Consider the following 20735-nt stretch of genomic DNA (forward strand, 5'->3'; position numbering starts at 1 on the left):
ACTGATGAAGGCTGGCAGCAAGTGCTCGACTGTGGCGGGGGGATCGAGGGCTTCCATAGTGCCAACTGCGGTGCGTCCCAGTATGCGTTGGAACCCGATGGCGGAATGAGGAGAGCAGGAACGAGGTGGTAGCAGCTAGCGGCGAGAGTCGTACGATGAGCTAGAAGCGTGAATCGGTTCAACCGTTGTTTCGTTACAATTTTTATAATACATGCCGAGAAAGGCGGCTTGGAAGACCCTTTCCCCACCCACACATACAGGACCGGGACGACTGATGAACGCTGGCGGCAAGGGCTCGACTGTAACGGGGGGATCGAGGGCTTCCATAGTACCAACTGCGTTGCATCCCAGTATGCGATCGGCATCGATACTCCTTCACAAGGGCGGTGTGGCTTGGTATAGTGGCATGGCCAATCGTTGCGGAGTCCTCTGCAGGACCATTGATGGGCCGGGTTGCATTAGAGAGGTACATGCTTCTTCTGGAGGCGGTGGAAAATCGGTCGGCGGGCTCCAAATGTTCTGGGTACGGCTGTCTTCAAATTCCCTGAACAGTATGCCTTGCGGCCATGTGTCAGGGCTAAGAGCTGCATCACGGTACTTTGGGTGAACTCCAACTTTGAAGGATATGAAGTTCAAAGTACTGACGTTTATGCCTTTTTTTTAACAAGCGGAGTAACCTTTATCTCCTCGCTACAATTTAGTTCTGCTTTAGACATTTTTTCGACAGTCTCTTTGCTAACGCTAGGATGAAAGCGGGAAAGATACATCCAGAGCAACGGCGCGGGAGGTGGAACCGTACCAATGGTGCTATTATCGACTAGCTTTCGACCACCAACAAGAATATTGCTCGGATCAGGGCCATCCTCGCGACGACGCTTCTGAGGTGGTCGAGAGGTATCGGAGTTTGGCCGGACTGGAGTAGCTGTTGAAACCTTTCTAGCCAGGCGCGAAATTTGCTGGTTATTTTTGGATAACTCGGCCTTTAGTTCAGCACAGACGTCATCCGTTTTCCCAGCGATAGCAGCGATAACACATCCAAGTGAAGAAACGGTGTCGCGAAAGCGAGCAAACTTCATCAGCTTGACACATTCATTGCACATCCACAATAAGTTTGGGTTTTCCGCAAGTTTTTTCAAAAACGGCTTGTTAAGTTGTTTCCCACATTGCATATGTACCACATTTTTGCAAAAACCCATACATTCAATAAAGTCGTCATCCGATTTGACGGTTTTCGCGCAGTGATCGCATGCACTTGCCATAATGCGTGCCGATCTGAGAATGCGAACAATGAAATATAGATGGCGCTGCGTTCAGTGGAAAGTTTTAGTGGTTAAGTCACAGAAGTTCACTCAATTGCGTTCTTCGCTGGTTTTTTCGCAACACAAAAGCAAACAGGAGACACTTTCACACTGCACAATAACAATGTTAAAAACAAAATTCTCAGTCGATTAACACGACAAACAACGATACAAACTTCACAAATCTCGTCAAAAAGTAAAAATGGAGCGATTTATGTAAACAACTAATCGGTAGGAATACACTGAACCAAAAAAAAGGATGTCAAGGATAGCCGTCGGGGGAAGCTAAGTGTAATAGAATTTTTGCTTCCCCGGTTAACCAAAAGGATCCGAAGCACCCGCCCCTCTCGCTGTAGAGGATATGCCTAACGAGCCTTTTTCTTCTCTACAGCTAAGTTAAGAAAAGGTAAGTAAATAAGGCAACGATCTCGCCTGGAAAGAACACCGCGGTGTCTTTCGGGATTCTTTGCGGGGAGTGAAGAATCAGGTGATGCATCACCAGGAGGGTCCAACAAAGCAGACAAGCTCACCTCCCTATGTAGGACCGACCGGACGGAAGAAACCACCAACCCTCCCGTCAACAATAGCAGTAACAGGTACAGCAGAGGACAGAATTGGAGGTGTAACTAGCGGTTTGCCCACTACTCGGGTTCTGATTGCCCGGCGGACCCTTCTTTTCAGGGCGGCCTAGGTGCCTTAACCGGAATTTCGGATTTTCGTAACACAACAAACTAATGGAACACGAATAAATAAATTTAATTTTACCGTGTTTATTTCCTCCAGCTCTCTCCACTGCTGCTGAGCGGAAAGGCGGGTGGTCTCGTCCGACCGACCGGGACAGCAACGGCCGAGTTCATCCGATTTGAGTGGACCGCTCCGACAGCGGTCCTTGACTTCGCTCTTTTGTTGGAACCTCCCTAGCGACGGGGCGAATAATCACCGGGGTCACTCACTCCCCGTGAATGGCCCAGGTAGCCACCGCAGTGACCTACCTCAGGTGAATCAGCTGTCCAACCTGCTTCGCTTTCCTTGGCGATTAGCAGTGGAGGAGAGCTAGGTTCGTTCGGCTGATCCTCCCGGGGGGCAGCATTAGCAGGCTCGAGTGCGTCGTCATGAAAATACCGACGTATTTTGAATGTAATTAAAGTAATAAATAAAAGTATTTAAAAATACTTAAGTGGTACTTAATAAGATACTCAATGTAATTAATGTCGATGTGCAAGTACTTAAAGTATTTCAAGTTCATATTGTCAATAATTAAAATGTTTTGCGTATTTCAAGTTCGAATTCGATGTACTTAAAAAAATTTCTGCGATTAAATTACAATGAATTTAACACGCACTTTTAAAATTTTTGCGGTAATTAATATACTTCATGGTTCTTAAAGTAACAAATTAATGTGACTTTTGGCACTGCGTCGTATTGAAGATTTAGTGCCTGCCCCTCGGATCCTCCACTGCGAGAGCGGTTTGGCGTCTTCTGAGTCCTTTATGGTTAGCCGGAAAAGTGAGTGTCTCCTTAACGATTAGCTTCCCTAATCGGCTACCCGACACCAGACAACAGTTCTCGAACCACGACCTGTACGTTTGCGGGCATTGACTTCCGCACACATGCGTTTTTGGCGGGCTGGATTTTTCCAGGAACAAATCGGTCACTAGCGAAACCAAAACTGACCTGCGCACCAATGTGGTCCGAAACTAACTGGCTCAACTACACTCAGGCAAAAAATACAGCGAATTTAATAGGAACATCGTATAATTTTTAGCCACAAGTAGCACGTGTGTAAATCAAAAGATTATCACATGAAACGGCATTTATTTTGTTAAATCGGTTTGCTATGATTTCATGTTCCATAAGGAATCTTTGAATTATCATAAGACAATATTATACATTTCTCTTACGTTTATGAGAATCATAAGATGCTCGAATGAAATTCGTACGAGTGGAATATGCAATAACTAATAAAATGTTAAGATAATCATAAAAGTCGTATGTTTTTCATATTAATCTTATGAAAACATAGTTTTGTTACTTTTCTATTCATTATAAGATAAATCTTATGAACTTCGCTATGAGTTTTCCCTTAGTGTACGATGGCTGCCTCTCGCACGATGTAAATAAACCGCCCGCCTTCCATCACTGCCATCGCTGACACACACCGTTTTGCGAATTTAGCACACTTTTCGACAGCAATGGAGAATTGTGGCCTATTTATCCCTATGTTACTTATGCACAAATGTCAAACAAAAATTATCTAACCTAGCTGCACGAACAAAACCGTCCACATCCGCGAAAATAAACAAAATTTACATGCAAAAGTGAATGGTACCGAACAGCGGTGAGCATAACTTTACATATCAACAAATGCACTGTACGGAGTGTATACTCACAAATCGGTATATTTCCACCCAGTGCTAAATTGTTACCCTGACGGGTCAAAGAGGAAATGAAAGTTTATAAAGTTTATATATGTTTGTATACGGTAATCCGAAATTCTAATAAAAGTTCCTTGGGCGCCCTGACATCTGGGGTCTGCCGGGCAGGTAAAATAAAAACCCAAGATGTGGGCCCTAATAAAAAAAATTATACACGAACTTTAACCCACATAGTCCAACGATTCCACTTATACTTTTGATGATTCTCTGAACAGGTCATTTGGCTCTTGGATCATAAGATGTTTATAGGGGGGAAACCCCTATTTATAACTATTCGCTGGAAAAGATGATCCCGTGATATCAATATAAATCGCAAAAAAATATTATCCGATGATACAGTCAAGGGTCGTATCTTGAAGAAGTCATTCGGAATCTACGCAGTGTCGCACCAAGCTTCAGGTTACAGACTTGGTTGGTCTGCTTGAGCCCGTCATCATCAGTCAGTTGTAGCGGGCCAAAGGGCCGTTTACGGTTTCCGTCTACCAATACGCTCCTCAGGACGTTTTAAACGAGTAGCTTTAGCGCCACCCCCGAAGAGGACCACTCGTCAGGTTAGAATTGTCCAGCATGAAACCTAACCTCAAGGCAGGTTATAGAAATTGATCCCGAAATGGCGCAAAGGAACGGTAGGTAAACACAAAATGTGAAAAGATGCACTCCGTTTCGCGTATAGATGGAGCCACTACTATATTTAGCAAAGATGCAAGAGAAATTATCGTTATACCAACTCGAAAGCTCATGCACTAAAAAAACGATCAGTTATCATCACAGGCAGAACTCAGTCGAACACTCTTTCCCTCTCGCTTTGTAGGTAGTAGTGGGGACTAATTCCCGATAGCCCATCGGAGTAAAACAAACACAAAGAAAATTCAAATCTACGGAAACGACGCGAAACGTGAGAAATCTTCTCGAACCAAATTCACTACACGGGAAAGCTAACCAACATAAAAAATACAAACATTTCAGGTAACACTAACTAACAGGAAAACATTTTATTGGACGGATTGAAATACGGTATTTTATTCTTAACCTATATATTCATTAAGCTTTACATTTTTCGTGTTCCTTCCCTTTCTAGCTTTCCCCTTTCCTGTCTACCTATGTGCGGTCAAAATTTCCTGCTAGCGGATAAAGCTGCGCTGAGCAGTACAAATGCGCGCTCGGCTTTAGCTTTCGAGCGGCAAAGAAAGCTTTCGAAGGTTTGAGTGTTGTGTGTGTATGGATCTACGTGCACGTATCAACGATTTATTTTTACTCACATGTGTTATTTCTGGAACAGCGTCGATCTAGCAGAGCTGCATCTCAGCTGGGTGCCGACTGGTATTGCAGCTTCGGCACCGACTTCCTATCGCAACACTATTCAGCGATGGCGACGAACGGCGTCTACAATGGCGTCGCAATGATGACGCTGTTTAGGCCTTTGCCTACTGGGCGTTGAATTCGGCCGACTTTTCAATGATGAAGATGGCCGTCGCTCTAACGAAGCGCGTTGATGGTTTTGCTGCTTCCTTCCGACCTTTTACCAAAAGCGTCGGGAACTTTTGAAGCCGGAACGTGGGGTCAGCAGGGTGGCAATCGAGACGGGCGGTGCGCTGAGCGTATGCGTCGCTAGAACGCGGATGGCGGAAAATCTCCAAACTTTCAATAAAAGAAAAGAAGCCGTCGATCGGCTATTCGACGCTTTGAAGCTTTTTATCACACAACTCAATTATTAATTCTTACCTTCTTTTCACACACAAGTTCGCACGAAATGTAGCGAATTCAAATTTGTATTTCTGACCGCACAATTCACTGACCGCACTAGCTATGCCTATCGGAAAGGAACTTTTTTTTAATAAATTTAATCCTAAAAAAACTTCTCACATTTTTAACAAACTACCTTTTAAAACACACCGCGATACTAAAAAAAGAACTTCACACTGCTGCCTCTTCCACGATCAGGATCGAAATGGACGAGTTGCAGTTCTGTAGATCCTCAGATAGGCGTCAAGTGATTCGAGTATTCGTAGTCGGAAGTACGTATTTTTATAAATACTACTCTTTCGACAACCATTTCTCTCACTTGAATTTTAAGAATACTCTTGCCTCTTAACACATTCGTATCTATCCCTTTCATTCTAATGCGCATTTGGGTTTCGGTGAGACGGAATATTTTTTGAAAGTTCATCCGAAATAGGCTAAAATTGGCATAGTGAGCGTAGTGAATGAATAATGACAAAAATTACGAAAAAGGTGAACATGCTACACAGTCCATCTCGGAGGACTGGATTTTTTTTGTATCGAGTTGCTCAATAGACAGTCCATACCGAGCAGATAAGGCGAACAAGTAGTGCAGCGAACTATAGCGAACCACAGGCGAGTTGGTTTCATCGTAGTCCACTTACTTTCGCTACCAGAAACTTTTTATTATAAGCCGCGCTTTGTTTCTGTACACTTTGCCATTTGTATCGTATTTGATTTTTTATGCCTATTTGTTGTTAACCTTTGAGTCATTTAGCTGCCGACTTTCCTCTTGTTTTCTATCATTCTCTCCATCCATTGGGACGTTTAAATCCTATGCGTACTTGAGCCATTCAACTATCAGCGGCAAGTTTCTGAGAGCCATTTTTTCGTGAGTAATTTAGCTACTGGCTTCATCGCGACCTAATCGGTCTAGTCGCTGGCAGTCGACCTAGCCTACTCAACGGACCAATCGTTAGGTGCCGAGGTCTAACCGGCGATTCCGCGTTGAACGCGGTTTTAGATTCACTGGCGCCCGAATGATCTGCTGCTAACCGTTCGAGGCGTCCTATTCAACTACTGTTAGTTCCCGGCAGTTTGATTTACGGCGACCGGTCGAATAAACTTGTTTGAACTGTCAATTCTGGTCACTAGTTTAATGATCTCTTCTTCATTTCGTCTGCAGCTTCACTAGTAGCTGCGGACTACTCTACAGACGGTATTCCACGTCCTTGCTTCAATGCGTCCTTCCATTGTACGGCATTCTCTGCACTTAAAGCCGAACACTCGCTTCACATTTCTTCGAATCGAGGACAGTCAAAGACCACGTACTTCGGCGTTTATTCCCCGAGCTAGGTATGCCGGGCAGTAGGGTGAAAATGTGTAACTGAACCGATAAAGATACTTACTGAAGCAGCCGCGACCTGATAGGAACTACGTTAGGTAAAAGTCTATCTCTCCGTGCTTTCTGTTCAACAACATAGACAAATTCACGACTCCTTAGATAGCTTAGGACCTACTCTGGAGTCTTGTGATACACTTGCCGTTATCCTTGTCGACTTTTGCTCCGACTTTATTCCGTAGACTAGCACTCGATTCTGAAAATAGTTTGGACGCCTTCTCTGTTCTCTCTATTACTGCCCGGATTCCTTCCACCATCGATCTTCCTTTCCGGAATTCGGACTGTCTGTTCGACAGAACGCTTTTGGGTTCCGTACATTTCGTCACCCTGTTCAGGATAGTTCTTACCACGAGCTTCCCGAGGGTATCCAGCAGACATATGGGCCTGTATGATGCTGGACCGCTTGGCGGTTTCGCTGGTTTGGGCAACAGCACTAGCTTCTAAAACTTCGCTGTCTGGGAAATAACCTTCTTCCAGGAAGATCATCATAACCGTCCTGAACATGTCTTAGAACGCCAGAATTGCATACCACGTTGAGGATTCCATCAGGACCGGATGGTTTCTTAACTTTCAGACTCTTCGGCACTGCTAGTACCTTCTGCATATCTCCAGCGATTTCTGCTTCTGCCTCGCCTTCTGGTGTCGGCGGCCACGTCGTACGGACGTCCTTCGGGAAATGATCCTCCACGATTAAGTGCAGCTTATCCGGATACATTTGAGCCGGTGTCGACGGTTCTTTGATCGTCGCCATCACGATTCGATGAGCCAGGCACTTGAAATACCTCTCGGTTTGTTTAGTGGCTCTAGGTATACACCGTAAGTAACACACCGATTGTCCGGCCTTTTTTCCGATCATCGTGAACTGATCGGCTGCTGCTGGGTTCATTCTACATTTATTCGCAACCGATATAGGGTGAAGTTTAGTCGTAATCAGTAGTTGCATTTGAACCGGAAATCGGAACCGTATTTTTAATTCGAATACTGCTAATTATCTTACCCGAAATCCTGTTCAATTCCAACTGGATTGGGTTATCTAGGAACGAACCGAAAGACTGAAAATGAATTGACTGTGCGAGACAATTTAGGTTTGTTTTGGCTCCAAAAGACCATTCATAAATTACGTAACACTTTTACTACCCACGATCGCATAGTTGTCCCGTTTTCTATGGGATATCCTATATTTATGGGACTGATATGCGATCATGGGCAGTTTAGAGTGGGAAAGGGCTATGACAAAATGTGACACGTTGTGACAAATGGGGCGAGGGGGGAGAAGTAGTGAACTAGAACGTCACGTGGGCACCGTGTCATAACGGCCGAGATCATAACGTCCGGGCCATTATGACGAACAAGGGTGCGTATAACATCCAAAGCCAAAAATTCGTCAAAAGATCTTAAATCATACTTGTGTCATAACGCCCGAAAGAGGTGGTGCGTCATAATATCCGGGATCATATGACGCGCCCTGAGATTGGGATATTATGACACAGGGGTATTGCGTCATAAAGACCAGGATTATATGACACACTCATAGTTTCGGATATTATGAGGCACTGCGTCATAACGTCCCAGGTCATAAGGTCGCAAAAAGGGGGTGCGTCATAACGTCTGTGATATTGTGACGCACAAAGGGAGCGTCATAGAATCCAAAAAAGTCAAAATAAGTGTGTGCGATAAAGTCCGGAACATTATGACGCATATCCGTTTTCGGATCTTATGACACATCCGTTGTGCGTCATAATGTCCCGGACGTTATGACGTCCTATCGTTTTCGGATTTCATACCCCAATAGATATCTTGGACACCGTGACGCATACATAGCGTCGGATATTATGACGCATAGGTACTGCGTCATAACATTATGACCAACAAGAGTATGTCGTAAGATCCTAAAACAAGAACACGTCATAATATCCGAAGTCATTCTTGTGTCACAACTTCCGAAAGTAGTCCTGCGTCATCATGTCCGCGATCTTATGGTGCAACTGATATTGGGATATCCCAGGTCATACAACATTGATACAAAGCGACTGCAACATATGACATGACATGAATTTCCTACAAAATAGAATACCTACCAAATCTACGGTAGAGTCCTTCTTTTATATATAACTAGCTAATACCCATCGCGCGTTGCTGCGACTATCAACGAAATATGAGGAAAACACAATTTGTTCTAAAGCGCCATCTGGCGGACAGATAATCTCCAACTAATAGCACACAAACACGCCCCATACCAAATACCTACTGTGTGCAAATTTTTACGGAAATCGGTTAAGCCGTTTGGGAATCTATAAATCATATACATAGAAACTTTGACTTTTATATATATATATATATATATATATATATATATATATATATATATATATATATATATATATATATATATATATATATATATATATATATATATATATATATATATATATATATATATATATATATATATATATATATATATATATATATATATATATATATATATATATATATATATATATATATATATATATATATATATATATATATATATATATATATATATATATATATATATATATATATATATATATATATATATATATATATATATATATATATATATATATATATATATATATATATATATATATATATATATATATATATATATATATATATATATATATATATATATAGATTGTTAGTTTGTTTTCAAGATATAAGATATCATAAATTTTTAATCAAGAACTGACCCAATTTCCCTTTCTTCCCCCTAGATGTACCCAGGACGAATTCCGCTGTCACGACGGGAGCTGCATTTCGGCCTCGTTCGAGTGCGACGGCGAAGCGGACTGCATCGACGAATCGGACGAGATGACGTGCGATCGACCGATGCAGAGCTGTCCGGAGGGAGAATTCAAGTGCAAGGGATCCCTCGGCGGATTGGGTGGCCCCGGGGGACGCTGCGTGTTGATGCGGTTCCGTTGTGATGGCGATAATGATTGCGGCGATTGGAGTGACGAGGAGGGTTGCCCCAAGAAGCAGGTCCTATGTACGGCCAATGAGTTCAAGTGTGACGATGGGGATTGTATTCCGGTGCAGTGGCGCTGCGATGATAAGCAGGACTGTAACAACGGGGAGGATGAGAAGGGCTGCCCGGTGGATAAGCTGGGCGGGAGGACGTGTTCGCCGGACGAGTACACGTGTAAGGATGGGAGGTGTATTTTGGTGAGCGGGCTTCACTTAGATGTTTTACATAATAAATTACATTCTACTTCTTTGCAGCGCTCGTGGGTATGCGATGGTTCAGCTGATTGTAAGCGAGGAGAAGACGAGCAGGACTGTGACACGAAATGTGAACTGAATCAATTTGCTTGTCCTTCCAATAGTCGCAACAGCTCTAGAGATTCGTAAGTATTGCAAACAACCAAACAAACGAACGACATTCAATATTCAACAATCAATTCTCACTTTTAATCAGACTCTGCATCAACCAGAAGCACGTATGCGACGGCCACAATGACTGCGTAGACGGTGAGGACGAACTGCGTTGCCCGATCGTTCATCCGTGTAATGCCCATTCCCGGTGCGAACAGCTGTGCGTGACCGCCTACAGTAAGCGGGAGGAGTGCATGTGTCGGTCGGGTTTTCTACTGCACGGGAATGGGTACAACTGTACCGACATTGATGAGTGTTCGATCGTCAACAGTCCAGTCTGTTCACAGGAATGTATCAATACGGTTGGAAGCTTCCGATGTGGTTGTAAACCGGGTTATGTACTGAGACCGGATCAGCGTACCTGTAAGGCCGTTGGAGGAGCTGTCAAACTGCTGATGGCCAATCGTGCCGACATCCGACAGGTGTCGCTGAGTAATAATCAGTTTACGTCGATTGTTAAGGGATTGCCGAACGCCATCGCTTTGGATTATCACTACCAGCAGGATTTGCTGTTCTGGACGGATGTTTCGATCGATGTCATTAAACGGTCGTATCTTAACGGAACGGGAGTTAAAGATGTTATAAAGTGGGGTTTGGAGTCCCCGGGAGGTTTAGCAGTCGATTGGATACATAACCTACTGTTTTGGACGGATTCGGGAACTCGACGCGTAGAGGTATCTACGTTCGATGGAAAACTGCGAGCAGTTTTGGCCGCAAATGATCTTGACAAACCCCGAGCGATTGCCGTTCATCCGGGAAAGGCAACTGTTTTCTGGACCGACTGGGGCACCGTACCGAAGATTGAGAAGGTCTACATGGACGGTTCCGAGAGGCAGACCATCGTTTCTGAATCTATTTTTTGGCCAAATGGTTTGGCTATCGACTACACCACTAACCGGATCTACTGGGCCGATGCTAAGCATGTCATCGAAAGTGCAAATTTTGATGGAAAAAATCGGAAGAAAATCCTAAGTAACAACCTTCCGCATCCGTTCGCTATGACCCTGTTCGAAGACTCGATGTACTGGACCGATTGGCATACGAGAACGGTGTCAACTGCGAACAAGATCACTGGCCGGGGATTCCGAATAGTACACGAAGGTCTGCACTTTCCAATGGACATCCAGAGCTATCATCCGTCTCGGCAGCCAGACTACACTAACCGTTGTCCACTGGATCAGCATGGTCGTCACGGTGGATGTTCTCATCTGTGTCTACCGAGTCGAAATCATCGACGGTGTGCTTGTCCGATTGGTCTTACACTGAAAGGGGACCAACGAACCTGTTCGAATGTTCCAGATAAGTTGCTGTTGATCGCCCGGAAGAAAGACATCCGGGTTCGTCAGTTGGATCAACAGAATCCTACCAAGGGAGTTGATATGGTCGTTCCGCTGGATGGCATTAAGTCCAACGTAGCCATCGATTGGTGTAGCCAGACGAACGTCATCTACTGGACTGACGTGGGCAAAAGCATCATCAGTCGGGCATTCATCAACGGAAGTCAACAGGAGGCGATCATCAAATCGAACCTTATTTCTCCGGCGGGCTTAGCACTGGACTGGATCACTAATAAAATCTACTGGACCGATGCTGGAACGAACCGTATTGAAGCGGCTAGTACGGATGGGAAGCAAAGGGCACTGCTGATCTGGGAGCGACTGGATAAACCGAGAGACATTGTGGTGCATCCAAGCGAGGGTTACATGTTCTGGTCGGATTGGGGATCCAATCCGTTGATCGAGCGGGCCGGCATGGATGGAAGCGGTCGGGTAACGCTGGTATCGGAAAACCTACAGTGGCCGAATGGACTGGCCCTGGATACCGACAATCATCGGCTGTACTTTGTCGACGGTGGCACTAAGGCTTTGGAGTATGTTAACTTCGATGGAACGGGTCGGAATCGTTTGATTACGGAAGGACTGAAGCATCCATTCGGTTTGGACGTGTACGATAAGAAGGTGTACTGGACGGATTGGGATACGCATAGTATTCAGGTAGCGGATAAGTTCACTGGAGGTGATCGGCACACCATCTTAGCGAACAATACCGATTTGATGGACATTCGGGTGTTCCACCGGACTCGGAAAGATGTGCGGAATCCGTGCGGTGTGCGGAATGGAGGTTGTTCGTACATATGCCTGCTCAGCCCTTCAGGGTATAGCTGTGCTTGCCCCATCGGTATACAACTGAATGTAAGTAGGATTATCTTTTTTAAATGTTTTGTGTGAATGCCTAAACATTGTGTATGCGCGTGGTGTAAACTACTACTTGTTATCAACGGCAGTGCTAGGCAATTAACGGTTCGTCCGGAATTGTCACCCCAAAGTGAATTTTGACAATCGGTTTTAGAGCCCTAATCATACGTTTGTCGAGATATAGTAGAATGAAAAAAATGACCCTCGGCAGGCTGTCTGCTCCAAATTTGAGTCAAATCGGACAGGTCTAGTTTCTCGTTCTGTACGAAAATCCGGAAGTCTTGGCAGAATATCCTATGCTGCCCTGTCAATACTGCCGCTAGAAGCATAACTGTCCCATGTGCTATGGGAATCCCTATACACATGGGACAATTATGCTTCTAGCGGCAGAATAGGAGTCTACCGGGCAGGTAAGGTAAGAATCTAAGAAGCGGAATCGACTGTTAAGCCTCCTCGACTCAAACAATACCCACAACTATCGATCGGTCCTTTTGTGGTGTTTTGCCTGCCTAAAGATAGAAACAAACATTTAAATTAATTCAAATTTTTGGAAAAACCTGACGGAACGATTCTCGGCTGTGACCGAAATAGCAAAGGTCGGTCTGGACAAATTTAGAGACGAGATGGCAAATTCAAAACAGACACATGATATTACTTGCTACGAGCTCTTTGGGTGGGATTATGTCTATATACCCGCTCGGGATGTTGAAATCTAAGGGGTAGTAAACGATGAGAATTTGACATGCGACCATCTGCTGGTGTACGGGTCTGGCCGTTTTAGAAAGCCCCTACTTCAGCTAGAAAAATTTCTTTTCTATTGGGTCGTTCCAAGCATCCTTTCGCTGATGTGTCAAAGAAAGTTACACCAGAGATCATCTGTCTAACTTGATTCTCGATACCGCGATTCAAGCTCAAACAAAACGAGTACCTGGCGGGAGCATCCAAACCCGAATCTGTGGCGGGACAAAGAGAGCTCAAACGTATACGCAGAGAAGGCCGCTGCGTATAAGGCTTACCGCGATGACGGCCCAACAAACAATTTAGTTGGATAATTGCTTGAACAGCTCTTGTTCAGCTTATTCTCCTATATAAAAGGCTTGTTCAGGTGTCGTTGTTTGTGGGGGGGGGGGGGGGTTTACCCGCTAGCTATTAGATGTTAGAAGCGCGAACGAAGAGCTTGTTGAAAGCCAGGATCAGAGGCGATCAGATATACAGAAATATGTGAATATCAAGTCCACGATGGTACAAAATTTGATCAGTTCAGCATTAGATTGAGTCTCTGACTGGGTTGAGATGCATGGAGTTTCTGGTGTCCATGGAAGCGGTGGACGTTCTAAGGCCTGGATTTGCCTCTTGAGGAAAACCTTTTGGCCTTTACTCGTAATCTCAGGTGAGGAAATATTCTTTCTATAGTTTCTAGAAACAGTAAAAGATGTTCCTTCTTGGAGATCGTTAATGTCACGTTTTTCCTGAACCTTAGCCAAGAGAGCGAAAGAATTCGTCAAGGCCGTTAGCGTAGCGCTCTTAAGCATTATTGCAAGAAGAGCTTAGAGCGTCGTTTGTACGCAGGACATGCCGAGAGCTCATGTAAACTCTCACCACAGTAGAGACACTTTTCAGCATTGCTTCTGCGTAAATGATCCACATGATTCCCTGTGCATTTGCCACATCGGACCTTAATGCTACAATGAGTGACTCTGATGGAGCAATATGTTTGCATTTAGTGACATTCATTACTCGCGGTGCAAACTTGTCGAAGAGGTTTTTTTTTTTTTGCAAAGCAGATACGGCGAAAGTCAATCGAAACGAGTCTGCATGGGCTTAGGTTTTTCCGTCCTATGTGACTGATTATGAATGCAATCGCTTGCAGTTCAAAATCTTTACTGGCGGGACCAGAAAAGCTAACCGCGTGCTGTAGCAGATCCACACATGTGAAAGTCGAATCGGTGATGACGCCATTTATCTCTATCTTGTGGGCGGGTAGATAGACACGGAATTCCGTCGTAATTGTCTCCAGCAATGTGATTAGCTTGCTTTAATTCGGAAACCTCAACCCTGAGCTTATCTAGGTGAACTTTTGAAATTTCGATCACGGCCGCATTGTTCTATCAGGATTTTCGAAATTTTTAGTGCATTTAACGCGTTATTTCGCGAGGCGGAAGAAATCACATACGTTCCAGCCGGCTTCAAACGGGAGATCAGGGTTTTTGATGGCGTTCGATATCCATTTCACCGTCCGGTAGGTCTTTCTTGACAGTGGATATTTATGCTTGGGCCTAGAGCTCGGCTTTGTGCACAATTGTAGGGACAAAAATGAAGTGAGATTTAAAGAAATGTCTAAAGCTCAAATCAGACAATAGTATGTACACGTCCGACCGATCCGAGCGACACAATACGAATGACTTCTACATAATTACTAAGTCAGTTAAATATTTAAACGCTAAAAAGGTATAGCCACCCTATAATATACGAACTTTCTGATAGAACAGGCTTTCTTCTGGTTACCGCATTATTTCTACAGTTTTACGATAAATGAGAAATAATGTCGGTGATATGATAAATCATTGAAAATTCACGGAATTTTTTAAGTGCCTGTATATTAATGAGCATGCAACGTGCCTCACATGATGGAAGAGGGAATGCGGTCCAATTGAGCTTACGAACTGCATACAAAAAAAAATTTTTCGACTGATTTAAAGCGTTCTTCAGGTAAGGAGTGTATGGACTCCATACTAAGCTGCGATATTCCCGAATAGGTCTGACATGTGCCATATGGCTTATTTCATTATGCCGATTAATCATATATCGACTTCGTTAAAAGTTTAAATCTCCTAATCAACTTCCGGTTCAAGGTCTTCCGTGGTGTAGCGTCTGGTTGCAGAATTGGCAAGTAGGGATCTGTTCTGGATGAGTGATCAGTGTTGTATGGCTAAAAGTAACATCTTGATTCAGTTGGACGCATTCCTCCGAGCATTAGCTGAAATGGAGTCCACTCTTCCGTATTTTGAAACGTATTTTATAATCACGCCATTAGTGGGGCTCGGTACCAGGTCGTGTAAACGTACCTCTATTATGTCGTTGTCAATATACACAGATATATTGTTTTTAACATATTCGTTGGTGCGCTGCATGTTGTTTCGCGGAACGATAGCCTTTGTTGGGTGATGCTGAACATACTCAGCACACTAAGCTTGACGTGATGAAATTCCAGAGTGTACATTTCGTGCAGTGTTCCACTTCCCTATTAACTGCTCTTATGACACCTTCAGAACAATCAATAGCAACAAAATTCGCTCGTAGCAGGGCAAATGTTTGCTGTGGATCGACTGTCATTCGCTATATCATTATCAATGCAGTAGGTAGGAGCAACGATAGTTTGCCTTTGCTAAGTAGACAAGGCGACACTCGGGTAGAAAAGAGCGAGATGAGAAGGTAGACTAAAGAAGAATCATTTATATGACAAAGACTTAATGCGTGTGCAATAGAACCGTGGTTCTTTTATGTATTGGTAATACGTAAAAAATAATAAAAAAAACTTGCTCCAGCTTGCTAATGTGAGGCGGAACTCTTTTTGGGCGGTCAGAAATCATTTGAATGACTAACTTCCAAAGGGGGCTAACCCAATTTTTTCCGAAATCCGCATTTTTTAATAGTTCTAAGTAATCCACGTGTACTGTCATTTCAGAAATTTGAAAATATTTTTAGTTCTTTTGCTATTAGAAATCATCGGTACTTGCACCAAATTTGAAGCAAATCGGACAAGTCTAACTACCGGACCAACGTGCCTGAAGTTTGTATGGAATTTTTCAACAATTTACATGGAGAAAACCCACCAGCTCGCATTTTCGCCGCTAGGTGGCACTGTATACATCGTATTATCACTGTAAGTGAAAATAAGAAAGATAATTTAATTGTCTACAACTTTGCCGAAGACTGCTAGTAAATGTGGCTTTGTTAAGAGAAGTTATTAATTTTTTAACGAAGTGATGCCTGAGTCAGTTTTGCATGGGGCCTAACAGTGTATGGTTGTGTATCAGTACTCGATTCACGCGAACTAAACATTTTTGTGAAATAATCGTTAGGTTTAGCTCAATGGTATGTTCAGAAGAATTATAGTAAATAATACGAGTCATGCTTTGATTAGAAAATTTTAGTTCCACATGTTACCGCATAGAGGGCGTCTACCCTAACTTTTCAACGGAGAGAGATAGAAATTTGGTGTCTTTTACAAAGTTATAGAACAGGCATTTTTCATTATTTCTTCCGAACATCTTGATACTCTATCTCTCTTCTATGAAAAGTTAGTGGTGGCGCCCTCTATGCGGTCACAGGTGGAACTAAAATTTTGTAACCAAAATATAACTTGTATTATTTACTACAATTTTTGTAAACATACTATTCAGCTAAATCTAACCATTATTTCACAAAAATGTATAGTTCGCGGGACTCGAGTACTGATACACAACCATGCACTGCTAGGCCCCATAGAAAACTGACTCAGACATCACTTCACTAAAAGTTTAATAACTTCTTTTGACAAAACCGGATTTACTAGCAGTCTTCGACAAAGTTGTAGACAATTAAATTATCTTTCTTATTTTCACTTACAGTGATAATACGATGCATACAGTGCCACCTAGCGGCGAAAATACGAACTACTGAGTTTTCTCCATGTAAATTGTTGGAAAATCTCATACAAACTTCAGGCACGTTGGTCCGGTAGTTAGACTTGTCCGATTTGCTTCAAATTTGGTGCAAGTACTCCTGGTGGGACTAGGAATCGACTCAGGGGTGAGCCGATTGAGCTTTCAAAAATTCATCATTTTTCTGGGCAGTCTATTGACCATGGACGTAAGCCCAGCACTGTACAGTACCTAGCGCTTTATTCAATTACCTCAAACTAGTTCGGAATTGGGTCACTAGGGCGACGCTGTTGTCAACTTTTTAATGGAGCTAGATACAAATATGGTGTCCTGGAGAAAGTCGTAGGTCTTATTATTATAAATATATCTTCTGAAGATGCATACTTTGTAGGTTGTACATATTTCAAGTGTTTTTTTAAAATATGGTATTCATGCTAATTTTTACCCAAAGGTTGCATTTTTTTTTCTAATTGTGCATCATTATTCAGCATATTTATTCACTAGATCCTGAAAACTAATTGAAATGATATGTGATATAGCTTAGATATAAATAGAAAAGTTTCGCATTCTTAAGAAAAGATAGTAACACTTCCTCTTGGGCGTTGGCGAGGATCTCTCTGATGGAGTTCGGTAGATTATGATGCTATCGGAGGTCGCTGTACTCCGAACAGTTCACACCGTGGTTCGGGTTCCGCATGTAACACATACTGGTGGAGGGACACACGCGATACGGTGTGGGTATGGGAGTCTTTTGTATGCCCAACTCTGAGCCGCGACAGTACTCGTTGCTCTCTTCTGTCGGTCAAGTTTGTCCAGCGGCCAAGCGAACCTTTGATGCATTGGAGATGTCCGGTATTGCTGGGCCAATGACACGAAACTTTCGGCTATCCTTAACTGCAAACTTGCCTAATATATTTGCGGTTTTGACAGGTCTGGTGAGATGTCTGCGGGCGTGTCTACCTTTGGCCGCCTAGCGGTCAGCCCTTTCATTGCCGTCGATGCTGCAGTGACCGGGGACCCAGCAGATTGTTGTGTGTCGTACTCGGCCTCGATAGCCTGGATGAAGGACAGCAAGACGGCGGGTGTACCTTCCGGTTTCTGGAGCAGTGCGAGGGCGATAGCTGACGCCTCCGCTGAGAAAATCAGGCATGATGCCGGTAGGCGGAAGGAGAGCCCTTTCCATATTCCGCTTACTACTATACTGACCTCATCACCAATCTTGGAGCCCACTTTGAAAATCCGAGCGTGATTGCTATACCTGGTGGCCATTAGATGGTTGAATTTGGCTCTGGCTTCACTACCAGGCCACTACCGGGGCTTCAGTTCTGCAAACAGACTTGTGTCCAGGTTGTGTCCGCGAACGTGCCAGGTCCGGTCACTAGCTCAGTATAAACGGGCGATCGGTGGCAGATCAATCTCTGTGTATTCCCGGTAGATCTCATTAGCTGTCTGTAGCAGGAAACAGTCCTCTCCGGCTGTACGTTCTAAAAATCCCAATGCTCTTCTAGCGAGGGTGAGTACAGCCGCCCAACGAAGAGCGAGAATCCCGGCTTCCATGCAGGTCACCTCAGCAGGCGTGCTGGGTAGCAGACCAGATGCAGCGCGAGTTGTTCCATGGTACCGCGGGCCTAAAATGTTGATGAGGCCTTCCACATTGCAACATGTCAGCTCAACCCCATAGAATATCTTGCTGTGAACTACGGCCTGGCTAATGTTCAATGCGATACACTCTTGCAGCGCTTGTGTCGGGAGCTGATTGTGTTAATTAGTCGCAACCGACTCCTGCAGTCGGCTTTGGTTCCTCACGGGACGGAACGACCGCCCCGTCCAGCAGGCTTCGGCCTCCCTGTTGCAATGTGGTTTTTGTTGCAGCAGTGTGTAATCACTGGCTTGAAGTTTACGACGGGTTCGCCCGATGGTCTTTCCTATGGCGACCAACATGATGTCGTCGGCGTAGACCAAAACATATATTTCAGCCGGTAGGTTGGCGAACAAAGAATTCATGGCCACCAGGAACAGTGTTACGGCGAGAACGGATTCCGGAGGACCCCGTTGGATTCCAGAAAGGCGTCGGATTGGGAACCCTCGATTCATGCGCGGTATGTACGCTCGGATAGGTAGTCGCTTAGAACGCGGCCGATGTGTCCGGTGATCCCCCAGTTGGCCAGCTGTTGCAGTACTCTAAGACGCCACGCGGTATTATATGGCTTCGCAACGTCGAGTATCGCGATGTCGGCGTGCAGGCCGTCAGTTACGGATTGGCGTACCACCTCTCCGAAGCTGGCGAGGTAGGCACCGTCGGAACGCGAACTGACGATGATCCAGAAGTTTTCGCTCCGCCAGTAGCTCCATCAGCCGTCTGTTAACCATTCGCTCAATCACATTGGCCAAACAGAGTTTTCCTTCCATGAAGCAGACTTTCCATGTACCGATTCTAGTGCCGTACATAGTTCGCTTCCGGTGAAAGGCTGGTTGTATACTTAACCTGAATCAGGTTCGAAACGAACGGGCCTACTCTCAGCCCTCTGCTTGATTCGCAGAAACGCAGCTGGAAGGGCGGTGTCTGCGGACAGGGAAGCGAAGTGCCTGCCTAGTTCGTTATCGATGGCTACTGTGCTGCCACTTTCCGCTTAGAGTGTTAACTCTCCGCCGGAGTTTTGAAGTCGACAACTCTAGAGATATGCCTTTCAAAAATCTAGTCCAGCTGGTGTTTTTGTCTCCTCTATCGCTTTCCTGGCCTCATTTCTGGCCTTTCTGAAGTCATCGGCTCGCTGGTTTCAATGTGGGTCATCCATAGAAGTCTTCTTCAGTGCCCGCAACGCACTTCGGCGTACTCTGATGGCTCTAGTGGCTTCTGGGCACCACCAGTGCTCACTGTCGGGGATGGTTATCACTTGTCCTGGGAATACAGGAAACAGCGACCCGATTAAAGATTTTGGTGAGTTTGTCCGGAGTGTATGACTCCTCCCGATTTATAAGGTCGTCGATGGTCTCTTCGTAGTGGGGCCAGTCCGCCTGATCGTAGAACGTTTATTTATTTTGTTTTTCACCTCACAGTAGATTAAAATTACCTAGTGAATAAATACACTGAACAATTAAACAGGATTAGATTAAAAATAACTGTTTTGGGTTTAACTTACTTTCAAAAAATTCGTCATATTTCAACTTCTGCAGGACCTACAAAGTTCGTATCTTTAGAAGATACACTTATAAGGATCCGACCTACAACTTTGCCATAGACACCATCTTTCTATCTAGCTCCATTAAAAAGTTGGTATCAGCGCCGCTCTAGAGACTGAATTTCGAACTAGTATTGTATGATTAAATAAAACGCCAGATGCCATGCAAAAACTTTGCCAAAGACAGCAAGAAAGAAAAAAAAGGAAATGACGTACGAAATGTGGTTTGTTATTAGCTTCCTTGCTAACTACACTGGCTGCTGATTTGGAGGTGTTGGACGCAGCTCTTACATTTATCACTATTGCCTGAACAGTAGCCTTCATGTGGCAACTGCGATGATGGTGTAAAAAACTGTTGGTAATGAGGACTATTAACTCGTGTCTGCTCACAGATCTGACACGAATTAATAGTCCTTGTTATGCGCAAAAAATTGTGTTTTG

General features: G+C 44.2%; 1 protein-coding gene across 3 annotated transcripts in view; it reads left to right on the forward strand.

The window, feature by feature from the left end:
• Positions 1-20735, forward strand: part of LOC131683257 (low-density lipoprotein receptor-related protein 4) — a 110456-nt gene that overhangs the window by 47218 nt on the left and 42503 nt on the right. For all 3 annotated transcript variants that reach the window (XM_058965097.1, XM_058965089.1, XM_058965105.1), the window contains exons 4-6: positions 9617-10067; positions 10125-10249; positions 10321-12469. In XM_058965097.1, coding sequence (XP_058821080.1) covers positions 9617-10067; positions 10125-10249; positions 10321-12469 — 2725 coding nt within the window. The remainder of the gene's footprint in view (positions 1-9616; positions 10068-10124; positions 10250-10320; positions 12470-20735) is intronic.

This window comes from Topomyia yanbarensis, chromosome 1, assembly GCF_030247195.1.
Source record: "Topomyia yanbarensis strain Yona2022 chromosome 1, ASM3024719v1, whole genome shotgun sequence".
In the NCBI taxonomy this organism is placed as follows: Eukaryota; Metazoa; Arthropoda; class Insecta; order Diptera; family Culicidae; genus Topomyia; species Topomyia yanbarensis.